This window comes from Juglans regia, chromosome 14, assembly GCF_001411555.2.
Source record: "Juglans regia cultivar Chandler chromosome 14, Walnut 2.0, whole genome shotgun sequence".
Lineage (NCBI taxonomy): Eukaryota > Viridiplantae > Streptophyta > Magnoliopsida > Fagales > Juglandaceae > Juglans > Juglans regia.
The window spans coordinates 3,467,723-3,494,432 of NC_049914.1; the positions used below are offsets into that span (position 1 = coordinate 3,467,723).

Genomic DNA, 26,710 nt, shown 5'->3' on the forward strand with positions numbered 1-26,710 from the left:
TTAATTGAACAAAACCGAAAATAGAATTAAAAAGTCATACCAAAGGTTTTCAGCTGCCACATCATATCACAACAGAATACGAAAATAAATTCAAATTATTTCACATATTCAAAAACAGATTCAGAACATCTCCACATCATATACACAAATTTTCATAAATTTTATATTCGCTATTTTTGCAAAGTTAAAAAACAGAATGTCAAAAATAAGTTAATGTCTACACCAATAATGACTAAAATACTTGTCTCTTTCATACAGATTTCATGAGTAATACCGAACAAATAATTGAGATTGTTTCAAAATTCTTTTCATAACAAAATATGCATATTTTTCATAAAATAAAACCCAGTTCATTTCCTTTATGCAAAGTCTAGTATAAAACTCCGCTTACCTGAACTTTTTAACTTTATGAATTTATTCACAATAGTACTAAACGAAAATTACTCGTCACCTATAAGATTGCCACAAAATTTTCATAAATATATGAAATTAACACATTTTTCAATACTTAAACATGAAACGCTAGGTAACCTATTTTCTTAAAAATCTAAATTTCTCGAAATTCTAAAATATCATAAATTCTCAAATACCTCGATATTCACTTAAAATCTCTTACCATTTAAGCTCGAACTTATTTATTACTTGAATCTAACTATAAAACTTGAATACTAAATAATATAATTATAAAACTGTAAATATTTTATATTAAACCATTTTTTAGACTAATTTAAAATGAGTTGGAGTACACTTAAAAATAATAAATATGTTTTTTCTACGATGAGACCCAGGCCTATCGATAGTAAAATCAAGTCTATTGAAATATTCATAAAAATACTTTGTAGTTTTATAACTGGGAGGGCAAAACAGTAATATCCTAGACTAAACTTCCTATTATGTAACTTAAGAGTAAAACAACATGTAGCTTGCAGAAGTATGTATGTTAGACCCAAAGTACTTGTGCAACAGAGGCTCATTGTGAGAGAAGGGGTCGCGGCGGAGTTGGAGTGGCAGTTGGCTATCTCGAAGGCAGATCACTAAGAGAGAGAGAGATGAGCGAGAGGGAACAGAGACAGTGGGAGTACGTCGTGAGGGAGAAGAAAGAGGTTACCAATAGAGAGGTGGTGGCGTACGGTGCCTGGCGGCACTTTCTGTGCAGGTGGCGACGTCGAGGTGGGAGTTGGCAGTGTGGGGTGGCTGTTTTGTGGTGTTCCACTTGCTCTGTTATGGTTGCTAAAAACATAGGTTTGTTGAGTTAGGTGGCTATGTAAGGTAGTGGCTTTCGGTGGTTGGCTTTTAGAGGTGTAAGGCAGCGTTGTGGCGACTGTCGATGTTGCACGGTGGTTGTGCTACGATGAATGTATTATGATGTTGGGATAAAGAGGAACTAACATGAGGGAAAGGCATAAATCTAACATAGAGAGAGAGAGAGTTACCGTGTAGTCTTGGCAATGGGGTTGAGCTCCCCGTCATCAGCAGCGAGGTGAAAGCAGGGATTGTACTGGGTACGTGGTGCTACAGTGCAGAGGATCTCAAATTTGTGGAAAAAAAATTGTTGTAGCAAGATTGTAGAAGTGAGAAAATTTAAAGACAGGAGGATGGCGTTGAATTGTTGGACTGTAAATCTATTTGTGACCACCGTAAGTGAAGATCGATCTTAGTCACTGAAAAGATAGGGAGGGCGAGTTCAATTTGGACTTGGTTAGTAACTGTCGTGATAGTAATCCAACAGTTCATTTGACTTGAGACTGGGATTGACTGCGATTACGTCAATAAGTATTAAAGTGACCAAAATTATAACGGCTGATCTTAAATATTAAGATGAGTCTAACTCGTCTAAAAGTTATCTTTGGACTTTTAGTAAAACTTCTTTTAAAAAATTTCAATTAATTAGAGTTCACTTGGTCCATAAATAATAACAAGCCTTAAATCCAATATTGCTCATCAAATCTAATTTAGGACCAAAAAAATCCAATGACTTCAAATAAAAAAAATCTTAATAGCCTGTGGGCTATTCCAAATTGGCCCATTAAACTTAATGTAGGCCCAATAAACTCATACATCATCCTTAATAATATTGGGTCAGGTCGTTACAATCTTTCATCCTTATAAGAATTATGTTCTTGGAATTTACTAGATCTAAAAAAAACCAATGTACTTATTCACTACATTCTTTCAATGTCTTTATTCTAAATCCTTGATTAATTTGTCGAACCTATTATTTCCAGATCTATAGTCTTACGATATTTATTCTTAACCTCGCATATTCTCCTAAAAAAGTAAACCTTGATAATTGGTTCGATTACAAGCCTTATAATAATTTCGCTAGACAATTATCTTAAATTCTCCATATAAATATAATTAAATTCTCCACATAGAATAATAAAACTCTCTACCTGCAATAGTAGCATCAAATAAATCTTGACCTATTCACAAAATTACTAAATATATATATATATATATATCAAATGGGCTTCCCATAAATAATAACCTAAAAAAAATTTATAAATTGCTGCTTTGCCTAAGTTTGGTGCTGGGCCCGTGTGTTACATACTCAACTCAAACTATCTCACTACTATTCATAAATTATCTTATTACTATTTATAAAATTATCATTTAATCTCAATTCCCAAGCCAGCCTTAGACTCTTAAGTCTAGCTAAGGCCCCATTCCCTAAGCCCTAGCAAAAGGGCCCCTTGAGTGGTTTATTCAAATGGTAAATTGAAAATAGCTCTGTTTTGCTTTTGAAAAAAAAAAAAAACTTCAAACAAATAAAATTTACATCAAAGATAGATTTAAAAACAAAAGTTAATATTGTAATGAACACATATAGTATATTCTCTTAATATTTGGGAATTATGTCTGGTTACAAATCAAACCATCTTATTTATTCTCATCTCATAAAATTATTATAATTTTTTAAAATTTCTATACAAAATATAATAAATAATTCAACTTTTTCAAATTTTAAAATAAAAATTATATTAAAAAAATACATTATAAGTTTCTAACAATATTTATTTTAATTTTTAACTTTTATATCATCTTATCACATCTTATCTGTGTAACCAAACGAGAAATAATATGTCCAATAAACCTCTTGTAGCATAAAAGTGAAGTTATTTGAGATACTATAGTAAACGAGAAGGGAGTACTAGGAACTTTAAAAATCTAAACCTTAAATAATGATGATGAATCGATGATATGGAAAAGAAAAATTTTAAAAAACATGTTAGGGAGCCCGTTTTGGGCTGCTTTTTTTTTTTGCCTGTTTTCTTTTTTCTTTTTTAGTTTTTTTTTTTTTATCTAGTGATTAAAAAAATATTATTTAATAATATTGTGAATTTTTTTCTTTTTTTTTAAAATATTTAAGAGTGTTAAAAAAATAATGTGAATTTTTTTAACACTTTTAAATATTTTTAAAAAAGAAAAAAATTTATAATATTATTAAACAATATTTTCTTAATGACTAGGTAAAATAAAAAATAGTAAGACAATAAAAAAAAAACAATTGGACGAAAAAAAAGGAAGCCCAAAACTTTGAAACTTGAACAAAAGAATTGCATGCTATAGAATCAGAATGTCTATTTTATTTGTATTATACTTAATTGGAGAATTTATTGAATTATTGTATTAAATATTTTTAAAAAATAATTTCATTCTGAATTATTTATTTATTTATAAGAATTTCATTTTGAATTCTTGACTTAGGTCACAGTGTGCATTTAGCCACCCCTGTAAATGAACCCAGCCGAATGATGAGATCGATCTCGTATAAAATGAAATTAACCACTTTTATACTTTCACTATTTGATTGAGTAGCTTGATTTAATTTTAAGAGAGTTCAACACGCTAGAGTTTTAAAGTGAAAATTAACATTTATTTTGAAATTTAAAAATAAATAAATATTTTCCATAAAATAGGCCTTTTAGATCAGAAAAATAGGCTGCAGCATCATGGGCAGTTGAGTATAAAATATTGGAAGATACTATGGTTAGCCCAAAAAAAAAAAAAATCATTTTCTATCGGCTTAAATTTTTGAAATAAATGTGATATTATAGTTAAGTTTTAAATTTGAACTGTAACTCTACACTCATTAAAAGCATATAAAATTAACATCTTCCTAATCAGACATGATATATAAGATAGTGATTTCAATATTGATTATATGCATATTAACATTAGAGCAATACTACGTACAATCTCCATTTTGAAAACTGCAATGCAAGTCTAGATAATTTTATATTTAAAATATTTTAAAATTATAAAAATATTCTTCCTAAAATAATTTTTTTTATTTGATAAAAAATCGCACATTCAGTCTCCAAATAAGGATTTCAAATAGAATGTCTCTTAACATTATTGTTATTTTGGGAGCAACCCACTTGGATTTGATGGCACGATAAATTTAAAAATATATTACCCATTTAAATATAATGATATTGGGGCCTATTGGAACAAAAGCCGGCCATATGGCCCATTCTCACACTGCCGGCCCGTTCCGTCCTTCCCCAACCTTCAAAAACCGCTCCCTCTCATTTTCTCTTCCCCACTCTCGCATATCAGCCATTTTCCTCTTCTGCAAAGGGTGGCTCCACCTCCGCCCCCATCTTTTCTACCACCATGCAACCATGTGTCGACGATGTCTCTGACGATATCGACAACCTTAGCATCAATTCTACCACCACTTCTGCTACCACAACTACCACTACGACGACCACCACTACCATTAGTACTCCCAATGAAACTAAGTGCAGCACGAGTTCGGGTTCTGAAACAACGACATGGACCGCCTGCAGCCAAGCCTCCTCCTCCGCCAAGCCTCACGCGCCCTCCCACGATCCATGTTGGACGGCAATCCGTCGAATGAAATCCGAAAACCCCGCAACGCTCGGCCTCGAGGACCTCCGCTTCCTCCACCGCCTCGGCAGCGGCGATATAGGCAGCGTGTATCTGGTGGAGCTAAAGGGTAGCAACGGGTGCATGTTCGCGGCCAAGGTGATGGACAAGAAAGAGCTGGTCACCAGGAACAAGGACGATAGGGCAAGAATAGAGAGGGAAATACTGGAAATCTTGGACCATCCTTTTCTGCCTAGGCTCTATGCCACCTTGGACACGCCAAGGTGGTCTTGTCTGCTGACCGAGTTCTGTCCCGGCGGCGACCTCCATGTTATCCGTCAAAACCAACCGGAAAAAAGGTTCGACGAGGCAGCCGTACGGTGCGTACAGTTACTAATTACGTAGCATTATTATGCTTGCTGGGTGTGTGTGTTTGTAGAAGTGCCATATGGAGTATATAATGCATGTAGGGTATATATGGTTATATGGCATTATTTATGTTATAAATATGATTTTACGACTGCATGAGGAGGGCCAATGATGCATCATGATAAGTGGGCCAGTGGGGTCCTTCCTCAGTTCATGAATATTGTTTGTGGGGGTCCATGTGTTTGTTCTTTGTGTTTGGTGGGTCTGTCGCGCTTTGGATCATCATTGATCCCACTTTCACGTTAGATGGTAGAAGTACTTGAAATTGAGAGAGCACCACCAAGTAATTAGCTTCCACACATCACTCATTTTTGGTCAAGTTTTATTCAAATGAGGCTGCTGATCCACAGCCACAATATTATTTAAATTAATTAAATTAGGATCGAATGTGATATATCAAATCAATTACATGAAAAATAATGATCGTGATTTTCAAAAGAGAAATGTTTACTTGCAATCTTAAGGTGTGCCATTATAAATAATGTAATTCTTGCATACTCATTCTAAGAAAAGTTGATAAATCTGTAACCCATATCAAGAAATCATTTTTTTAATAGTAGATTTAATTTTCTTTCAAATAGAATGTGCGAGCTTTCATACTTTAAGAATGTATATATATTTAGTATTACTCTTTTAAAATCTCTTCATCCATAATTGTCGTTTTTATCAGTTCAATTACAGCAAATTAAGGAGAACCACATGAAATATGTCAACTCTCTAAAACGATTTATACCACCTTAATTTTACATTTGTGAGATTTTCATGATCTAGATTATAGTACTCTACGCTCTCTTACTTTATTTTAGAGAGATTGTCTTATACATGTCATATGGGTAATATTATTTTAAGGCTACTTTTAACCTCACATATATAAATTATAATTTATTTTTTCGTGAGAAAGAATGGTGAGAAAGAAACAAGAAAGAGCACTATATTGTAGTATTAATTGTTAAACTTCTAGTTAATGATCCCCAAAGTGGTAATGTTTCTAAGCCTGTTTGATGTAAAGGCCGCTAGCTACAGGCATGGTCGAAGATTTTCTCTTTTATTCTTTTGTCCCTACTTCAACTTCATGATCATGATGACCATCAAAGTGCACAGCAACCCAACCCATGGTGGACCCTCTCGTGGAAGATTGTAGTTATTCTGCATCATCCATGGCTTCCTCCTCCTCACATTGTGGCCACATTATTTCCACCTTCTTTTGGTCAAAGGTCTTGCATGGCCACTGTGAATCTCACTTTATTTTGCAACTCAATTATAGGATTATACTGTCTTGTCTTTTCAATATTCATTTGAATGAGAACATGTTGATGATGCTAACATTTTTTTCATGGATGTTTGTGTTTCAGGTTTTATGCTTCAGAAGTTGTGGTTGCCCTAGAATACCTGCACATGATGGGTATTATCTATCGGGATCTTAAACCTGAAAATGTACTAGTGAGATCGGACGGTCACATAATGCTAACGGATTTTGATCTCTCCCTTAAAGGTGACAGTTCCACATCAACAGCTCAACTTGTTTCCGACCAAAACCCTCAAGTTCAAAATCCTTATACCAACGAATACCAGAACGACCCTCATTCGTTTGATACCTCATCATGTATTCTACCCAATTGTATTGCGCCAGCTGTATCATGCTTTCATCCAAAACGGAAGCGCAAGAAGAGGTCAGATCATCATGGGACCCTCGAGATCGTGGCAGAACCAATTGACGTCCGATCAATGTCATTTGTGGGGACCCACGAGTACTTGGCGCCGGAGATCGTTTCCGGGGAAGGACATGGCAGTGCAGTAGATTGGTGGACACTTGGGATTTTCATGTATGAAATGTTCTACGGGGTGACACCCTTTAAGGGTATTGGCCATGATTTGACACTAACAAACATAGTGGCAAGGGCCCTACAATTTCCAAAGGAACCAACTGTACCTGGCTCGGCTAAGGACTTGATGGTACAACTTTTAATGAAGGACCCCACTAGGAGAATGGGGTCTACAATGGGTGCTACGGCAATTAAACACCATCCATTCTTTGATGGGGTTAATTGGGCATTGCTAAGATGTGCAAAGCCACCCCACATTCCACGTCCGGTGACTCACCGGGACTTTGTCCCGGCCGACAAGGGTACAGGAAATTCGGTAGAGTATTATTAGAGAGGTGGGGATGAAGGAAGCTTCAGTCAAAGGTTGCTAGGTTTCATACACTACAGACACACCCCATTTGATGCACATGAAATCAAAAGCCTTTTTTTTTTAAAAAAAAAAGAAAAGCATGCCTTGGATACCATACCACATTTTAATAGCATGTCCATTTGTCTCTTTTTGTTTTCCCTTTGTTTAGTTTTGAATTGGGTGTTTATTTGCCAAATAATTTTTTTAGGAGTGGGCCTGTCAAGGCAGCTGGCCTGCTCAATATAATACACACGTTTTGCTTTTATTTATATTTTTTTGTTTTCGGGTACCATGCAGAATAAGCTCCAAATCATTAGTCATGAACTTTTCTATTTAGGGTGGCTTTGCATAAATTGGATTAGTCAATAGAATTAATAAATTGGACATTATAAATCATGCACTTGTTGAGTTTATGTATTTATGGGCCTTCTACATTCGACAACTTAAATTTTGGATTATACGTTCCAATATAAAATTCTGCATAAAATGCCCCTAGCCGCTTTACCATTTCACTCTTTTATATCTCAATCCAGCAATCCGCGAACCTCAGGTACTCCCTTTGGACTAGTCAGAATGCAGATCATGGCCTATATGCGGTTTTGTGCTTTGGGCATTTTACTTGCCAAGAAAACAAAATATAATTCTTTCTGGGAAAATTTATTGGAGTAAACTTTTTCTGATACAACGGAGGTGAGAGTAGATGCTAGCACAACAGTAGTTGGTCAACTGAGAATAGAAAATGTAAATCTCTCAGGAGATGAACAGCTAACTCCAAATACCACTGGGAATTAGTAGATCATATCAATATCTCAAGGACCAGAAAACAACGTGCAATATTCGAAAGAACAATACTAAGTTAATCTGTAAGATTTCTGCATAACTTCCCATCTTAAAAGAGAACCAAACATTAAAAAAAAAAAAAAAAAACAGCCTGCAGAAACATGAACTTGTGATTTCTACCAAGCCCTGAATTGGAGTAATCTTGAAACATAACATGATATCCTAATTTCTCAATCAAACAGACTGAAGCCCATATCCTGCAAAAAGTAGAACAAAAAGAAACATCAGAAAAAATGGGATTTGAATGGAACTGTTTGCAAAAGCAAGTAGTTCGTGCCCCTATGTGAAATATTTCAGTCTATAGAGAGCATATGGAATTGTTCTACATTCCCACTATTCTCCAAGGAGTCTATTGGGCCTTTCCCATGCTCCCACCAATGGCACGGAACGAGTGAGGGGGCTGTACCATTTAAAAAGTTCAAGATATCAATGGCTCAATTTGGCTTGGTATTGCAGCAACACATTCTTCAAAAATAATTTAATGGAATTAAGGTTCTTGAAACTGTGGATGGCTGGAAGAATTTAGACCTGATGGCCAATCTTAGAAGGTTACTTTCACTAACTTCAGGTAATGCAATTTTATTGTGGAATACTTACATCGTCTGATTCCTCTTTCTCTTCCACCTTTTCCTCTTTCTTTGGCTCTGCTGCAGCAGAAGCAGCAGCAGCACCGCCGCCACCACCTGTTGCTGCAACTGCAACAGCACCACCACCACCAGAAGGGACAGATGCCAATTTCTCTCTTCCAGATGCAATAAGCTCAGTAATGTCTTTACCCTTCACCTCAGACAGGAGCAGCTCAATCTTATCATCATCAACTTCAGCTCCAACTACATAGTTAAGTTTTTTATATCAGAGATAAGTAACTATTAATGAATAATACAGTTCTTTGATTTCAATTTACAGAAGATGTTAGCCATAATCATAGTATGAGAGCATCAACAAGGAATCCAGATTAATTCTGAACCCAAAATGGGCCAAGTAATTAAAAGCATAAAAAATTTCTAATTCACATTAGAACTGGATTTACTACTAAAAGAATCAAACCAAAACAAGATTTAAGATAGTCATGGAAATTTAATATGACACCCAATAAATCAAACCAAAACAACAAAGAAAATTTCAAGTGATTATAACATATCCATCTACTCATAACATGAATTAATCGCCAGGACCAGCACTAGGTGATTATTTTATTAAAATCAGTGAACCCTGTACAACATGTACATAATCCTTCATTAGTTGTCATATAAAAGAATGAAAATGGGGTATATCTTCCACTTGTTGCTCAAGATTCCACTACCAATGAACCCACTCAGACAAAACACAGAAGCCCAATTAGGTCAAGTATAACAATCATGCTCAGCATTCCATCCAATTAGTATCATAAAATGTCTAGTTCTTCAACCGCAAATCTTCTAATCCATCCCCATTATTAAAACATATAAACAACTGCCAAAACTAATCTAAGTTATGAGTTCAGATCAACACTGGAGCGGTATTACAGACTACAGCCAACACAGAAGGGAAAAGCCCAAATCTACCAGAAACCAAACAAGTGATATTAGCTTCTCACAGAAGGGATAAAAAAAACCGCCCGTTCGATTGGTAAAAACTTTAAAAAGAGAGAGAAAATGCGGTTCATAGCACAACTAATAAAACAACCAACTTTAGTCCACCAATCACTGGAACTTGTTTGGCCAAATCATCACCTTTTGAGGCCAGATTAACGAAATAACCGTAATATATCCCCTGGATTCCATATAACCAAACGGAGCATCAAATTTAATAAACTTGGAAGCAACGACGGCAATCATCTGAACCCACTTGAAGGGAAGGAATACAAAACTAGTAAGTAGTTTTATTTTCCCTTTAATGTAATTAATGCAATCATCTGAACCCAAATTGACAGCCAAAAGTTATTCATCTGAAAGTTTTGCAGAAGGCAACATTTGTTTAATGAGAAAGTGATCTATTTACAGATAAAATCACGAATGAGAGAGAGATAGAGAATACCGGATCCAAGGATGTCTTTCAAATTCTCAGCTGAAGGGCTGATGTTCCCTCCCAAAACAGCCAGCAAATACGCAGCTATCACCTTCATTTTACTTTTTCCTGCAAAGCCAACTCATCTAAATTAGGTATAATCAATAGGTTGAGAGAGAGAGACAAAAAGGTCGAGAAAGAAGGAGGGAATACTATGAGGGCTTGTGAATCCGAGAGAATGGAAATGAGCGCAACACAGCCGGAAGGTCCTCAGGGTTTAAGGACCGTTTTATAAGCTATAGAACTAGGGTTAGGGTTTGGTTTTGGGATGTTTGGATCGATTCGGGCTGCAATAGTAATTGTTTGGGTATAGGGTAGTCCGAGTTCTCGCTTTCCCGGTTTTCCTTTTACGCTAGGAAAGGTCTATTCGCTGGATAGATAATTTGCTAACCAGGATAAGATATACTGGAGCAATCATACCCACAAAATATATTTCATAACATCTTTCACAACACATATTTTAAAGTGAAAATATTTTTATAAAATGATATTATTTTTATAAAATATTTTACTTTTGTAAAGTTATATACAGCAAATAGATTTTTTTTTTTTTAAAGCTCAAATAGATTTTGAACGTGGGGTTAAAAATAAAGACAGACACTGTGGTCGATAAATCTTTGGGATAATTTAGGACTATTCCAAATCCGGTAAACAAAGATATTGTGAGTTTTCTTTTACATTTTTTTTTTTTTAAAGTCCGGTAAACAAAGATAGAAATTATAAGAAAGTTGTACAGGCTGTTTGGATAGTAAAAAGTATTTCACCTCATTTCATCTCATCATTATAAATTTTTTAAATTTCTACACAAAATATAATAAATAATTTAATTTTTTTAAATTTTAAAAAATAATAATATTAAAAAATTATATTTTAATAATATTTTATTCAACTTTTTACTTTTATCTAAATCATTTTACTATCCAAACCGCACTTTAAGTGTTATGTTGTCATTAATTTGCGAACGAAAAATAATTATAAAAAAGTTTTAAATTTATATTATAAATCGATATGTTTTAATTTGGTACCTCATATTAAAAAATATTAAAGATATTTATGATCTATGATGACAAATCCACGTGTGATTGAGTTCGATATTTCTTTCAAATGTAACACAATCTTAGTGATGTGAACCGCGTAAAAAGTGACAGGGGAGGAGCCAAACCCCATCAGTCGTATCTTCCCGAGCACTAAAATGAGTGCATCGTTTGTAACATTGACTCAAAACTCTTGGCTTTGATCTTTTCTCTTATACAAGCTATCGCGCCCGACGCAGGCTGGCACACTCGGCCGTGGTTGCTTAAGAGCTTTGGTAAGTATCACCTCATGTTTCATACATTTACTCTCATTCTAAGAAGAGGGTGGGAACGTTCGCAGGTGTCTGTAGACTATGCATGACACGGTTTCTTTCTTCAATTCTCAGAGAGCAGAATGAAAACAGCTGCTTCACGGTGGAGTAGGATCAGCTTGATTGCTTCCAACTTCCAAGTCATGCAGCATTCACATAGGCAACAAAGAATGTCATTTTTTAAAATGTGATAAATAAGTAATGGTGTCATACAACTTGATATTTTTGGCAGGTTGGAGAGGGATTGTGTAAAGACATGAGATTCAATTTAGTTTAAACGAGTTCACAGGATCATCTTTGGTTTATAATTTCTGTAAAAGCATGCATTGGCTATTCCACAGAGCAGCATACATTGTGTCAATTCTGGTAGGATCAAGACTAGTGAACATAATAGAACATCATTTTGTAAATACTTTCGAACTTTAATTTGATGATGGATAAAGTTTATCAACATGATTGGTGAATATTTGTGCTCATGGCTTCCCGCCCGCATGCATTGGCATACAGTGGATGGACATTACCATCAAATTGATGAGAAGAAGTAGAACCTTGGCAGCTTCTTTGCCTTCCTCAAGGAGAATAGAATCAGCTATGATGAAGTTCGGGTACCAAACTCAATTTTGTACTTCTTTTTTAATAATCCTGAGCTTTTCCTAGATTATTTCCCCTGTTGACAATCATGGGAGCTACGATATCAGCAAATCAGTGCAGGAAGGAAGTAAACTTGGAGAACGAAAGAACTTTGAACCACTCCAGTTTCAAGCTTCTTTTGAGATTGAGAACAGCGGACTGTGGACCCTCTGAATCATGTATATTTTCTCAAAAAGAAGAACGAGCCATTATAAGAGAACCTTGTCCAATAGTCTTGAGTCCGAAGAGAAGGGATCCAAAGAAAGATATTGCAGAGGATCAAGTCAAAAAAAGAAGTAAGCTCATATCAATTAGGGCATCGGCTTTATTTGAAATGGTCAACAGGAGCAGGCCCGAGAATCAGGTGTGTCGCAGACTACCCTCTGAAACTAAGGCTACAATGCCTTGAGTTTGTTAACCTCTCACCTAGGGGTCCTCCCACACCATCAGTCTTGAACATTTTTCTAATCTCCCGTCACTCGCATCTTTCATGACCTCAGACTGTCTACTTACAAGGCATATAACAAGTCAGCACCAATTTTGAATTTTCAAACATTCTATGCGTGCGAAGTCCTCCTCTTCATAACATCTAATGCCATCATCTATTATCTCAGATCGTCATTGATTCACGTGTCTTATTTTCTCACATGTAAATGACTTAAGTATATTTCATGCCATATGACCAAATACTTTTTTTATCCAATCAATCTCCCTAGCTTAGTCACTGGGGTGCAGTAAGAACATGGCATCTGGTACGTATCCTGCATCAAACAACTGCTCTGTTAACCCATCCAAAACCTGATGGAGATTGGTTTCTTGGAATTGTCTATAATGACTTGCAGAAAAGTAATATATTTTGTTCTTCAATTCAGCCCAGCTATATCCTGTGTCTTTCTTTAAATCCTTTATCTTCATTATTTTTCTCACTTTTGCTACTTCATTCCACATCTTGGCCTCAGCATATATATTTGATAGGGTGATATGAGCTGAAGTATCTTCTGGATCAATACTCAAGATCTTCTCTGCAGCATATCTTGCTAGAGCCAAATTCTTGTGAATTTTGCAGCCAGACAAGAGACACCGCCATACCACCTTATCAGGATCCATGGGAAAACTCCTTATGAACTCAAAAGCTCTTTTTGTCTGTCCTTTACGGGCAAAAAGGCTGACCAAAGAAGCTATATGATCTGTCCTTGGGGCAATACCATGGTCCCTGATCATGGAATTAAAGTGGCCCCATCCCTCCTCTACAAGTCCCACATGCCCACAGGCAGATAATACTCCAAGAAATGTTATATCATTAGGCTCAATTCCATTTCTCTGCATCATGTTATAGATCTCTAAAGCTTCTCTGCCAAAACCATGTTGTGCATATCCCACAAGCATGGTATTCCAAGAAACTAAGTTTTTTGTAATTAGGTTATCAAAAACTTTCTGAGCTTCACTTACTCTTCCGCACTTAGCGTACATGTCTATAAGAGCACTCCCAACAACCACATTGGTGTTGAACCCAGGTTTCATGATGCAGCAATGCGTTTGTCTCCCCCACTCGATGGCTGGGAGATCACCACAGATGCTCAAAATGCTAGAATATGTGTAAAGATTAGGTTCAAATCCTTCGATCAACATATCCTTTAGAAGCTCAACAGCTTCTCCATGATGACCTGATCTAAGATGCCCAAAAATCAACGCATTCCAGGAGACAACATCATGTTCAAGCATTTCCTCGAAAGTCTTTGATGATTCCCCGAGAAGCCCACATTTTGAGTAAAAATCCAGAACTGCGTTGCCAACAAATATGAATGAAATGAATCCCATTTTAATGATCAAAGAGTGGAGTTGTTTTCCAACTTCAACGTCTGCCATATTTGCAAATGCTCCAAGTACTGACGAGAATGTCCTTTCACCAGGTTTCAAACCCGAAGAATGGAACTTGTGGAAAAGATCAATGGCGTCTCTTTCTTTTCCTTGTTGAGCATAGCCTCCCATTAATGCAGTCCAAGCCTGTAACTGTGGCTTGTCCACCTCCAAAAATGCCCGATGACTAGAGTGTAATTCTCCACACTTGGCATAAAGATTTATCAATGCTGTCATAACGAAGTTGTCTAATCCAAGTGCACACTTGATGACAAGGGAATGCAATTGCATCCCAACCTTCAAGTTCTCAAGCGCAGCACAAGCTCCCAACATACTTGCACAAGAAAATTCACTAACCTCTACTCCTTCCTTCTGTGACTGCATGAAAATCTTTAACCCCTCCAGATTTTCCCCACATTGACAATAACAGGCAAGTATCGAAGTCCAAGAAACTAAATCTGGCTTCAAAGTTGCATCAAACACAAGCCGTGCAGAGCTCAACAAACCACATTTCCCATACATATTGATCAAGCAATTACTGACTCGGCCATTCAACTCTTGCTCATGTCTATAAATCCTTCCATGAATCTCCTTACCAGCTCGTGTGTCGCCTATACTAGCGCAAGCAGATATGGCTCCAACATATGTATAAGGATTTGGATTGAAACCATCAATAACCATTAATCTGAAACAATTTAAAGCTTCTTCTTCGAAACCAGTTTGGGAATAGCCAGATATCAAAGCAGTCCATGAAATAAGGTTCCTTTCAGGCATTGCATCAAACACTTTGCGAGCATCATCCATACGATTGGATTTTGCGTACAATGAGATCAAATGGTTGTTTGCATAGACATCCGGGCGGAACCCAGATGTGATAATCTTTCCATGGACTGCTCTGCCTTTGGGGATACATCTGGCGTCGCCAAAAAGGCGCAGAAGACGACCAAAACTCATCTTGAGAGAATTCGAAAACTACGGGAAGGTGGCTGATAAACGAATTCGAGGACATCTTTAAAGATCGATAAGAAGCATTATATTAAGTAGAACCCAAAAAAAGAAAAAAAAAAAAAAACTAGTGCTTGTGAGAAAAGATGGGTCCTGGAAAACACCATTTTTACCTTTGCACGAGAATGTTCCATGCAAGGTCGGCAAGGTACCTATCTACAGAGGTTCCGTAGATCTTTCAAAGCCAAGTTAAATAAAGAGAGCCGAAACATCTTCAGCGCTGCCCTCCACTGACATCTCAAACTCAAGTAGCGTCAAAGGGACTTGCGACTGTATGCCATGCCTGTTCGAGCACTGGTCTGGTCTCATACCCATTAGGCTTCGTTGTATGTAGGCTTCGTTTGGCTATAGGCTTCATTGGCGTCGAGGCCTCCTGGTCTGCTGGCCGGTTGGGTTTGTGTATGGGCTGATCTGTTATGGTTTCCAGCCCAAGTTTTCGGCAAGGTGATAAAAACAAGTAAAAAACCCAATTCAGATGGTTGATACCTTGTAATTAAGGGACTCGAAGATTTTGTGCAGGTTCTGTCTCTCCTGTCCCTCTGTTTCCCTGAACGCTGATCAACCTCGAATTTGACCACTTTTCCCTCTACCCTCCATTATTTTCTTTGCATTTCCATACATTCAAACAACAATTATTTGGGTAACATAACAGCCTTATGTTTTACTTTCGGATCAGTATTTTGTCCCGTTGTGTAAATAAAAAATGTAAATTTTATTAGGATAGTGTAAATTAGATAACTACTACATATACAAAGAGATTACACAAAGTAAACTCACAAACTAATATGGTTTCATGGGATCCGTTAGATCTACTTTATAATAATAGTAACTTTACAATTTGACGTACAACATCAAACCATATCAATTTGTAGATTTACTGTTGTGTAATTCATTTGTGTCTAAAGTATTTCCCTTTGTAAAATTCAAAGAGTTCTTAAATTTTCATTCTTATAAATCAGAAACTCATAAATGGTACATTCATGCTTCCATAAAAGGAATAAGATTTATTGATTTCTTTTAAAGGGCTAAGATTTAATCAATCCAAAACTCACAAAGTTTTTAGTTTTAAGTTTGATTCTTAGCTAAAATGAGCAAAAAATGAATCACCAGACAGCAACTTTGCTCTACAAAATCAGCAGCGTCCAAATGAAATGGCTATCTATCATTCCAACTGGCCTTTATGTGGTACTTGTGCCCGCCAACTATATAGTTAGTTGCACCGATGGTTTCCATTTATTTGATTGTTAATTCGCCTTGTATTCTTCCTTATGATCTTGACCTCTCTTTGCCAAGTTGTTCTAGGCAGACATTGTAGAGAATTACAGAAGATGATGCAATGGAAATTTTCCTCAATTGTATTGATGTTCTTTGAACATTATTTATACAGATTACATACCAAAAATAGGAGATTACAGCAACCTAAGTATAGAAGGAATGAAGAGATTTACAACGGCTAGTAGCAAGAATCAAGTTGTATTTATTTACATTAATGACAGAAATCAGTAGCAGTAATCTTGGTAAGAATACTCGCATGATCTTAGGCTAGGAATCTGGGTGATTTGCTTTGACAGAATCTGCCTCGATACACCCCCTCAAAATTGAGCTGCTATCAGCAAGGGCAATTTTGTTTCTGAGAGCTTCTGTTCTCTGTTGGGACAGTGGTTTGGTTAATAAATCAGCAAGTTGGTCTTGAGTGTGGACATGTCGGACTTGAACTGTGCCTCGCTGAACTAGATCCCGAACAAAATGAAGATCAATTTGTATATGTTTCATCCTTGAATGTTGAACAGGATTGAAACTAAGATGGGTAGCACCAAGATTATCACAAAGCAGCAAAGGAGTGGAGTTGAGCTTGAAACCAAGTTCTTGAAGAAGAGATTGTATCCAAACAGTTTCAGAGGCAGCATTAGCGAGAGCTCTGTACTCGGCTTCCGTTGAAGATCGTGTAACGGCACGTTGTTTCTTGGAGCTCCAAGAGATGAGATTGGAACCAAGGAAGCAAATATACGCTGAAGTGGAAGTGCGATTATCAAAATTTCCTGCCCAATCAGCATCTGAAAAGGTGGTGAGAGTGGGAGCTGCCCTGCATGTCAGCTTAACACCATGAAAGATAGTCTGCTTCAAGTAGCGTAAAAGCCTCTTTGTTGCTGTCCAGTGTGTCTGAGTGGGCTTGTGCATGAATTGAGACAATTTATTCACAGCAAAGGAGATGTCTGGGCGAGTGAGAGAAAGATATTGTAGACTCCCAATGACCTTTCGATATTCAATGCTATCAACAGAGGCAGTTCCATCATTGAGTTTGAGGGGTATGCTTGTGGAAAGAGGTGTAGAGACTTCTTTGGCCCCAAGCATGTTGGTATTTGACAGTAAATCCCGGACATATTTATGTTGGGAGAGAAAAATTCCATCCTGAGTGGGTAGGACTTCTACTCCTAAGAAATAATGTAGGGACCCCATGTCCTTCAAAGAAAATTTACAGCTGAGTTGCTCAATGATGGAGGTCACAAATTTTGAATTATTTCCAGTAAGCACTAAATCATCCACATAAACCAGAAGATAAGAGATAATTGAATCATGCTTATAAATAAACAATGAAGAATCTGCTTGTGAGTTTTTGAAACCAAACTGGAGCAGGGCATTCTTCAGGGCCGAGTACCATGCCCATGGTGCCTGTTTTAGGCCATAAATGGCCTTGCGAAGACGACAGACATGGTCAGGTTTGGTTGAGTCTTTAAAACCCGGGGGTTGCATCATGTAAACAATTTCACCAAGTTCCCCATGTAAAAAGCATTATTGATGTCCATTTGTCTTAAACTCCAACCATTCATCACAGCAATGGATAAAACAGTCCGAATTGTGGCTGGCTTAACCACAGGACTGAAGGTCTCCTGATAGTCCACTCCCGGACGTTGATGATATCCTTTAGCCACAAGACGGGCTTTAAATCTGTCCACAGACCCATCAGGTTTGCGTTTTACTCGAAAGACCCATTTACAGCCTACCGGATTACAGTGACTTGGAGGAGGAACCAAGTCCCATGTCCCATGCCGCATGAGGGCAGTTAATTCGTGAGACATGGCCGTACGCCAGTGAGGTTCAGAAATAGCTTTACTCACACAGGTAGGTTCTAGGATCTCGGGTAGGGGATGCTTTGTGACATTGTGTAATTGTTTGGGTTTGAATATCTGATTCATGGATCGGGTGGTCATATGATGGTTCCGTGAGATGGGTGGGGGTGGATTTGGTGAGAAAGTTTGGGATTCATGCTCAGGTGGGTGGGAATTTTGGTCTGGGACAGAGGTAGGTGAGGGTTGATGCAGATTCGGCAATGGGTTGGGAAGGTTAGGGTTTATAGTGGCCGAATTTCCAACATTAAAACCAGAATTAAAGGGAGCATGAAAATCAAAGGAAGAAGAGACTTGAGGATTACCTGGAGGTGCCGTGACCATGGTGAGAGCATCAGCCGGAGACACTGTTGGTATAGGAGGCATCACGGGTGGCACGGCAACGGGAACCGAATGAAGAACCTGTGTGGGAGTCGATTGAGATTGAGAAGAGGAAGGCTGTTTGGTCTGTGGGTTTTGGGCCTCGTCAAATAAGACGTGCCGTGAGATGTAGAGCCTGCGTGTATTTGGATCAAGGCACCGGTAAGCATTTTGAGTGAGCGAATAGCCCAAAAAAATGCATGGGATTGATTTGGGCTCCATTTTGTGGTTATTGTATGGTTTGGTGAGAGGATAACACAAGCAACCAAATTTTCTCAATTTGAGATAATTAGGTTGTTGACCAAAAAGAGCCTGGTATGGTGATATATTTTGCAGCAAGGATGTAGGTTGGCGATTTATAAGATATGTTGCTGTTTGAAAGGCATGAGGCCAATATATGAGAGGTAAATTTGCATCGTGAAGTAATGTGAGACCGGTTTCCACAAGATGACGGTGACGTCGTTCCGAGACACCATTTTGTTGTGGTGTGTGTGGAGCGGTGGTGAAATGACTTATGCCATGAAGAGAGAAAAAAGATTTTAAGCGCACATATTCCCCTCCATTATCTGAGTATATGGTTTTAATTTTGCATTGAAACCGGTTTTCAACAAGCTTTTTGAATAGGGGAAAAATTGTTGCAACTCCGGATTTTGTTTCCATGGGATAAAACCACATATATTTGGTATGATGGTCAACAAAAAGAAGATAATAGCGGGAACCATCTAAACCAACACAATGGGTGGGACCCCAAACATCAGTATATATAAGTTCAAGAGGGGCATTGCTCAATAGACTATTAGAAGCAAATGGTTGTTGATGAGCTTTATTGATGGAGCATGAAGAACATAAAAAAGATTCTTTATTTGTTGTGACTGGAAGTGAAAAATTGCGAACAATATTGTGAACAATTTTGGAGGACGGATGACCAAGACGTTTGTGCCACCTGGCAAGAGAGGTTTGTTCATGCACATTTGCAACCTTTGGAGAGACCGCCAGTGTTTCCGGGAAGATGTATACACCATTTTCACATGCACCTCTTAGCAGGGTCACTCCCGTGCTCTTGTCCTTCACAAGAAAATGAGAGGGGTGAAATTCTATAAGCACATTATTTTGAGATGTAAAATGATACACAGATATGAGATTTTTAGAAAGGCTTGGAACACAAAGTGTATCATTGAGAATAAAAGTCTTTTGTGGTGATTTGAGTGTAAGGGATCCTATGTGTGAGACAGCCAAACCTGAACCATCACCAAGTACGACTTCATCAGTACCATCATACTCAGAATGGATGGATAAATTGTTGAGATCTCCGGTGATATTATGGGATGCAGCGGAATCCATGAGCCATTTATTTTTTGTGACATGAGAAGCTGAAGTACAATTGGCAGTCACTGCATTAGAGTTTAGTTGAGGACAAAACTTGGCCGTATGACCAATCTGATCACATAATTGGCATTTGGGCTGATATCTCTTTTGATTAGAGTTGGGCCAGCCCGTGTATTTGGTATTCGGCCTGTTGTCTTTATTTTGGCCTTGATTTCGTGAGAAACCAGAGGACTTTCCGTGAGACTTCTGCGAAGGATTTCCAGAAGGTTGCTTGCGGTTGGTGTAGTTTGCCGACACCACAAGCTGTTGAGTGGCTGACTCTAGCCGCCGGAGGTAGCTGTCATGTCCAACCAGAAGGTCATGAAGCTCTTCGAAGGTCAGGGATTTCTCCCTTGCACGGATTGGAGCGGCTATTTCTCTGAAATCAGAACCCAAACCGTTAAGAATGTAAAGGGTGAGATCATCATCCGAGATAGGATGGTCGATTAGAGCTATCTCATCAGCCAGTGCCTTTACGGCATGAAGATACTCTGGAATCGATCGATTACCCTTTTGAATCAAGGTAATTTCTTCCTTGAGTTGCATTGCCCTCATTCGGGACCTGCTAGCATACATGTGATTTAATTTTTTCCATGCCTCGCATGAGGTTTTAGCGGTAGCAATGAGAGGAGTGATCGTGGTTGAGGTGGAGGCAAGGAGGGCGGAGAGAATTAATTTGTCCTGCCTAACCCAGTGGGTTATTTGTAAGGTAAATGATGAAGTGCCATCAGATGCAGGACATACGGAAGTGCCTGTGACATAATCTAAAAGATTATACCCAATTAGAAGAGCTTCAAATTGGGCACGCCACTGGGGAAAGGTGGAGGAAGTTAATTTCTCATTGATTTGGGCTGTAATGTTGAGAGCAACTAGTGGGATTGCGGTAGGAGAGAAAGGTTGATTGTTTGGAGAGGAAGACATGTCGGAAGAAGGGATCGTATTCTCGTTTGAGTTTTGGTCGTCTGATACCATGTAGAGAATTACAGAAGATGATGCAATGGAAATTTTCCTCAATTGTATTGATGTTCTTTGAACATTATTTATACAGATTACATACCAAAAATAGGAGATTACAGCAACCTAAGTATAGAAGGAATGAAGAGATTTACAACGGCTAGTAGCAAGAATCAAGCTGTATTTATTTACATTAATGACAGAAATCAGTAGCAGTAATCTTGGTAAGAATACTCGCATGATCTTCGGCTAGGAATCTGGGTGATTTGCTTTGACAGAATCTGCCTTGATAGACATCTTAACACCCATTTTTAGAGTTTAATCTAAGAAAGAGACTATTGGAATTCAAAATCCAACAAGAGGCAGTGTTGCATTAATTATTCATTACTAATTCAGATTTTGCTGAACAGCAAATGTCAAGCTTCATAGGTACACATGATATTGTGCTATATAAGTTCAACAAGCTATAGTCGATTTATAGACTACATATAACAACAAAGCAAGCAGTGTGAAGATTTAAACTGCCGCCACAGGTTCGGCTGGTTCTCCAGCTTCCCAGAAGCTAGTCTTCTTTCCAGTTTTTGAAACAGTCTGCAGAACTGCCTCAGGCTGCACATTGCCTTTCACTGTCACCCTTTGATCCTTCAAATCAACATCATAGGAATCTACACCTGCAGATGGTATAAGAGTGCACTGATATGTATTATTTTAGAAGGTAACAACTACTTGAAGACCACTAGTCCCATGATAATAGCAGGAACTGTATAATTCCTGATTTACCACAACATATTTTTTTGAATGGAATATTAACAAAAAAAGGTGAGTTTTTTAGTTGAATATACTGTCTATCACCTTAATCTTTGTTAAAAGACAATAAAATGAAAAAACCATAAAAACCAGAGTCTCTCTTCACAACTGAATATGACATATGTGCCAATGAATTTAACCACAACTAGGGTAAAAATTGAGGAACCAGTAAATTTCTCAATCAATCAAGAAGATAGTCATTTTAACAAAAACAATTAGGACAGAAGAGAGAAAATAGAATGAATTCTAAATCGTGTTCCTGGTCAAACAAAGGCATACTTTCAAATGTAAGATAGTAATAACCCTTACAATATCTAATCTTTTGTTTCTCGCTACTTTCTAGTCTTGTTCTAACTTGGGAACATACCGCAAACACAATTTAGACTTGACAGATAAATTTATTGAATAAAACAAAGACGAATACACACAAAGCCATCCAAGCATAAGCTCAATTTTAATCTTGATTACATGCGTCGATTTACATAATCTCGATCAATTAGTAAAGCATATTTAAGGGCATTTGAAACGAGCACAAGCAAAAAACAATGGGGGGGAAAAAGGCTAAAATGAAAGGGGTACAACAAACCTTCCATTTTTCCCAAAACCCTTTTCACGGCCCCAACGCAACCTTCACATGACATAGCAACCTTGAGAACAACTGTCTGCACCAAAACAAAAACAGAAATTCAGGTTAACAGTAATGGAGGGAAAAAAAAAATTAACATTTGCCGATCAGACCATCAAATATTACTCTTCACTGGGAAGATTACAACATAGAGTCAAACATGGTATCGATCATACAACAAGACTTAGAGTGAACCTCTTCCTTATGTTCCTTACTCACAAAATTAAGCCAATCTTCCTCCTTACATTATATTTTCCAACCAATCCGAGCATCAAATCGATCTTTCGTTTAAGATTTCCACATATACTGGACTAAATCCTTTTTTCACACAAAATAAAAAAAAAAAAATTGTGGGAATGACTCGATCCGTGCCAGTTTCAGGCTGAGTCAATGAAACAAAGTCAACCCTCCCAAGAAAAGGAAATAGAATCCCGATTCAGAGGACCTTATTGTTTGCACACAGGCTACATCAGCCTGAATTTAAGCTTCATAAGATCAAAACACATTGAGATCAATGGCTCTATATTTGTAGATCAAATCATACATCACAGAAAGGGTAAAAGATGGACCTCCAATGAGCAGAACAAGTAAAATCAATGTTGTTACAGTAAACCAAAAAGAAAACCTTCAATGATAATCAGATTTGAAAACTATAGGAGGGTTTGACGGAGTTACCTGAGACATGGCTATGGATTTTAGAAGGTGGTGAACTAAGGGAGAGAAAGAGAGATTGACCCTGAGAAGAAGTTTTTTCTATGCAAGGAAACTTTGGCGAATGGGGTTGATTTATATAGAGAAGCTGGAGGAGAAATCTTGCAAGATGGTCGAGCACGTAAATGTAGAAAAGAAAGCGACAACTTTGTTGGGTCGGTTTTGTAACGGCAAATGGATTTATCATCCATGATGTAATGTTAAAAACTTAAAAGGACGACTTTCTTTCTTTATAGGAAAACACTATTCTCAAAGATTTCTATCGAAATCTTCTACCGATTTTTTTTTTTTTTTTTCACTTAATGATTAAGTAAATATTTTTAAATGAATATGTAATTTTTTTTTAATTTTAAAAAATATCTAAATACTTTAAAAAAATGGTGAAAGAAAAAATAAAAAAAATAGTTGAACTGCTCGGTAGAAAATTTCGGTAAAAAATTTCAGTGGACGTACCAACGTCCTTCTTTATGTGCTAAATTCACGTGTATTGCTGCCGATTTTTATAAAATCAAATTCATACATCGATATGACTTTATATCATACGTTAAATTTATTTTATAATAATAAAAAGAAATCTTTTTACAAGTGAATTCATACACCAAATTGTATATCGATATTGACATATAAGATATTCGTTTAATAAAACGGTACGAATTGAATATGGAAATGATTTTCGTGAGACAGAAAATCTTTTTTTTTTCTCTCAAAATTTTTCTTCTACTATTTTTTTTCAATAAAAAAAAATCATGACAGTATTGGTACGCGATTTGATGTGCCAAACCACTTGTATATAATAAGGCTCTATGATTAATGATTAATTATTAATGTGGGGTTAATGATTAATCTTATATTTTATAATAATAATAATAATAAAATATTCTTTCGAGTGAGTTCGCATACCAAACTGCTTACCAATGTTGACATATAAGGCATCCGTTTAATAAAACGGTACAAATTGAATACGGAAAATGATTTTTGTGTGACAGAAGACATTATTCTTCTCTCAAAATTTTTCCTTCTTTTATTTTTATTTTCAATAAAAAAAAGTCATGTTAGCGTCGATACAATATTTGGTGCTCCAAATTGCTTGTACTTAGTAAGACACTAAAAATAATTTTACAATCTAACATACAACATTAAATAACGTCACTTCGTAAACATATTTTTGTAGAATCTCTTTATATGAATAAAAGATTTCTCTTTTCAATAACAACTTGGATTATCACAGTACTTTGGAATTCGAATCCTGTTCATATCAGGAGTTGAAAGGGTTTGAAAGAAGTGGAGAGGACCACAAACAATTTCGTGGGTTGATTTCCTTTTTTTTTTTATTTTTTTCTTAGCTAAAAATGATGCATTTGTTGACATGTGAATTTAATGGTTGTAGAATGTAGATTATAAATTGAGTGGTACAAACTCGTTTTCTTATGGTAGTACATGAAAAAAGGTTTGGTGCAGTACCGAGGGAGTACTACTGTACAGGCATCTTTTAGATCCAATCCATGGTCCCAAACTTCGAATATCAGTGTCTTCCACCAATGTGACAGAGAGTGGTGTCATTTCTTTCATCAACCTCCAATGCACCACATGCTCTGCTATTACTCCCTTCTCCTAACCACAACATCTCCAGATTCTCCACAGAGAAAATACAATGCTCAATATCAGATTTTTTTCCCCCTAATTTTAATTTCATTGGAAGTGTTTTAGCGAAAGATATTAGGGAATTAATCGTAAGAGAGGTTATCTGTTATATTCCATATGATATGGATAAGAGTATGTGGTGTATGAGATCTCACATTGTTTGAGAAGAATAAATTCTTACTCTTCATAAGATTCTAATGAGATTTCAATTGTATTATTGACTACATTTTTTAGAATATAGGCCATGTGGTTTAGACATTCTATTGTGGTGTTACATTATCTTTTATTATAGATCTTATCATCTCCAATCACAATAACTAATGTGAAATATTTCAAGTTGTTTATTTATTTATTTTTTATTTTATTGTGAGAGGGGGATTTCAAACTCCAAACCTCTATTTTAGAGACTATAAGTTATGCCGATCAGGTCACATGCCTTTAGCATATTTTAAGTTAATGATAAGTCAACTTCGTTGATAGATAATTATTTAAAATATAATATCTCAATCTACGGGGTTTTCTAGGCCTAATCAGTATGATTAAGAATAATAAAATTTAAAATAAAGAAAAACATTTTTCATTATTCAAATAATATATAGACAGCAGCAAAGAGCAGTACACGCATTATTATAATTTATCTCTAACTAAGACAAATGCTTGAGTCCCCCTTCTTGATGGTTGTGTTTGGAGCTTTTCCATTCTTCTTGATTACAGTATATAAATCATGAGTCCATCCTTCTTGACGGTTGTGGTCAACCCCCTTGAAATAATCTATCTTTCTAAACAAAGATGGTGACTCTCCTCCGATGAAAAAAGACGCAAAAGCAATTGTGCCAATCTATCTCAAAGAAATTGATGATACACTTAATAATATTATTTTAGACTTTGTTTGTTTTCACATATGAGTTTATATTAAAGTTAAAAGTTTAATAAAATATTGTTAGAATATATATTTTTAATATTTTTTTTATTTTAGAATTTGAAAAGATTGAATTATTTATTTTATTTGTGTAGGAATTTAGAAAATTTATAATTATTAAATGAGATGAATTGAGAGGAATTGTAAAAACAAACGAGGCCGTGTTTTATCCAATGACATCTGGTTCAATTCCTCTTTATCTATTTTATTTCCCTTGTCTTCTTCCTTGCGGAAAAAAATTCCCTCGGAAGGACATCATGTTTAATATTTGTGGGGTTAATGATTAATCTTCTACTGTGATTAAAAGCTTTAAAAAAATTGTTGTGTTGTATATTCATCCTTGGGAAGGGCGATTGCTCCAATCGCCCAAACTCATGAATCCAAGGATGCATCTGAGGATGGTGCTATAACTATTCAAGGCCCCTCCAAATCTAGCTTGAAGTTGAGCTGTATCAACATAACAATGAAATGATCATCAGGTGGAAAGTACAAGGCTTATTGAGAATTGGATTATATTTTTTAGCATTATGAGCAGAAATACCAAGAAAGTTTCTAGGAGGGAGGGAGGGGATGATATTATTGTTGCTAAGAAGTAAGAAGTGACACAAGCTGTTAACAATTTGGAGAAAAATTTGTATAGAATTTCAGATGTGGAATCTGGGTTTGTTTCATGGGAATCTCAGCTCTAAGGTTACATGGCTTTCTTTTGAAAAAGCAATATGTATATATATATATATATATATAGAGAGAGAGAGAGAGAGAGAGAGAGAGAGAGAGAAGTTTTCCCTCTCGTTGGTGAATGTACCAAAACATTTTGCATCATTGAGAATATACAAAGAAAGGCACTTATCCTGGGGTGAGTTACAGTTATAGTATCACCAATAATCTAACCATCAGTGAAACTGTGAAATCGATTATTATCCTGAGCTTCTCTCACTTTTCCTTTAAACTTCGAAACTAGCTTTATGGATCAGGGCAAATGTAATGGTCTCATCTTCTCACTGTGACAAGCAAGGAAATGCTCCTTCTCTTCCCCTCTTTAA

General features: G+C 36.5%; 4 protein-coding genes across 4 annotated transcripts; 1 reads left to right on the forward strand and 3 right to left on the reverse strand.

Annotated features, from left to right (window-relative positions):
- The first annotated feature begins 4,506 nt into the window (after positions 1 to 4,506).
- LOC109015289 (serine/threonine-protein kinase D6PKL1-like) lies at positions 4,507 to 7,685 on the forward strand. The gene is made up of 2 exons (XM_018997766.2): positions 4,507 to 5,216; positions 6,618 to 7,685. The coding sequence occupies exons 1-2, from the start codon at positions 4,621 to 4,623 to the stop codon at positions 7,417 to 7,419; spliced, it is 1,398 nt and encodes a 465-aa protein (XP_018853311.1). The 5' UTR covers positions 4,507 to 4,620; the 3' UTR covers positions 7,420 to 7,685.
- Positions 7,686 to 8,155: 470 nt separating this feature from the next.
- LOC109015327 (60S acidic ribosomal protein P2-like) lies at positions 8,156 to 10,597 on the reverse strand. The gene is made up of 4 exons (XM_018997806.2): positions 10,477 to 10,597; positions 10,294 to 10,392; positions 8,875 to 9,107; positions 8,156 to 8,474 (listed from the first exon to the last, which is right to left on the reverse strand). Exons 2-4 carry the CDS (start codon positions 10,379 to 10,381, stop codon positions 8,448 to 8,450), a joined length of 348 nt encoding a protein of 115 aa, XP_018853351.1. The 5' UTR covers positions 10,382 to 10,392; positions 10,477 to 10,597; the 3' UTR covers positions 8,156 to 8,447.
- Positions 10,598 to 11,931: 1,334 nt separating this feature from the next.
- On the reverse strand, positions 11,932 to 15,590 carry LOC109014677 (pentatricopeptide repeat-containing protein At2g27610-like). The gene is made up of 2 exons (XM_035684963.1): positions 15,274 to 15,590; positions 11,932 to 15,141 (listed from the first exon to the last, which is right to left on the reverse strand). Exon 2 carries the CDS (start codon positions 15,107 to 15,109, stop codon positions 13,016 to 13,018), a length of 2,094 nt encoding a protein of 697 aa, XP_035540856.1. The 5' UTR covers positions 15,110 to 15,141; positions 15,274 to 15,590; the 3' UTR covers positions 11,932 to 13,015.
- A 5,718-nt stretch (positions 15,591 to 21,308) lies between these two features.
- Positions 21,309 to 23,200, reverse strand: LOC109013960 (copper transport protein ATX1-like). The gene is made up of 3 exons (XM_018996237.2): positions 23,072 to 23,200; positions 22,358 to 22,433; positions 21,309 to 21,635 (listed from the first exon to the last, which is right to left on the reverse strand). The coding sequence occupies exons 1-3, from the start codon at positions 23,078 to 23,080 to the stop codon at positions 21,481 to 21,483; spliced, it is 240 nt and encodes a 79-aa protein (XP_018851782.1). The 5' UTR covers positions 23,081 to 23,200; the 3' UTR covers positions 21,309 to 21,480.
- Positions 23,201 to 26,710: the final 3,510 nt, after the last annotated feature.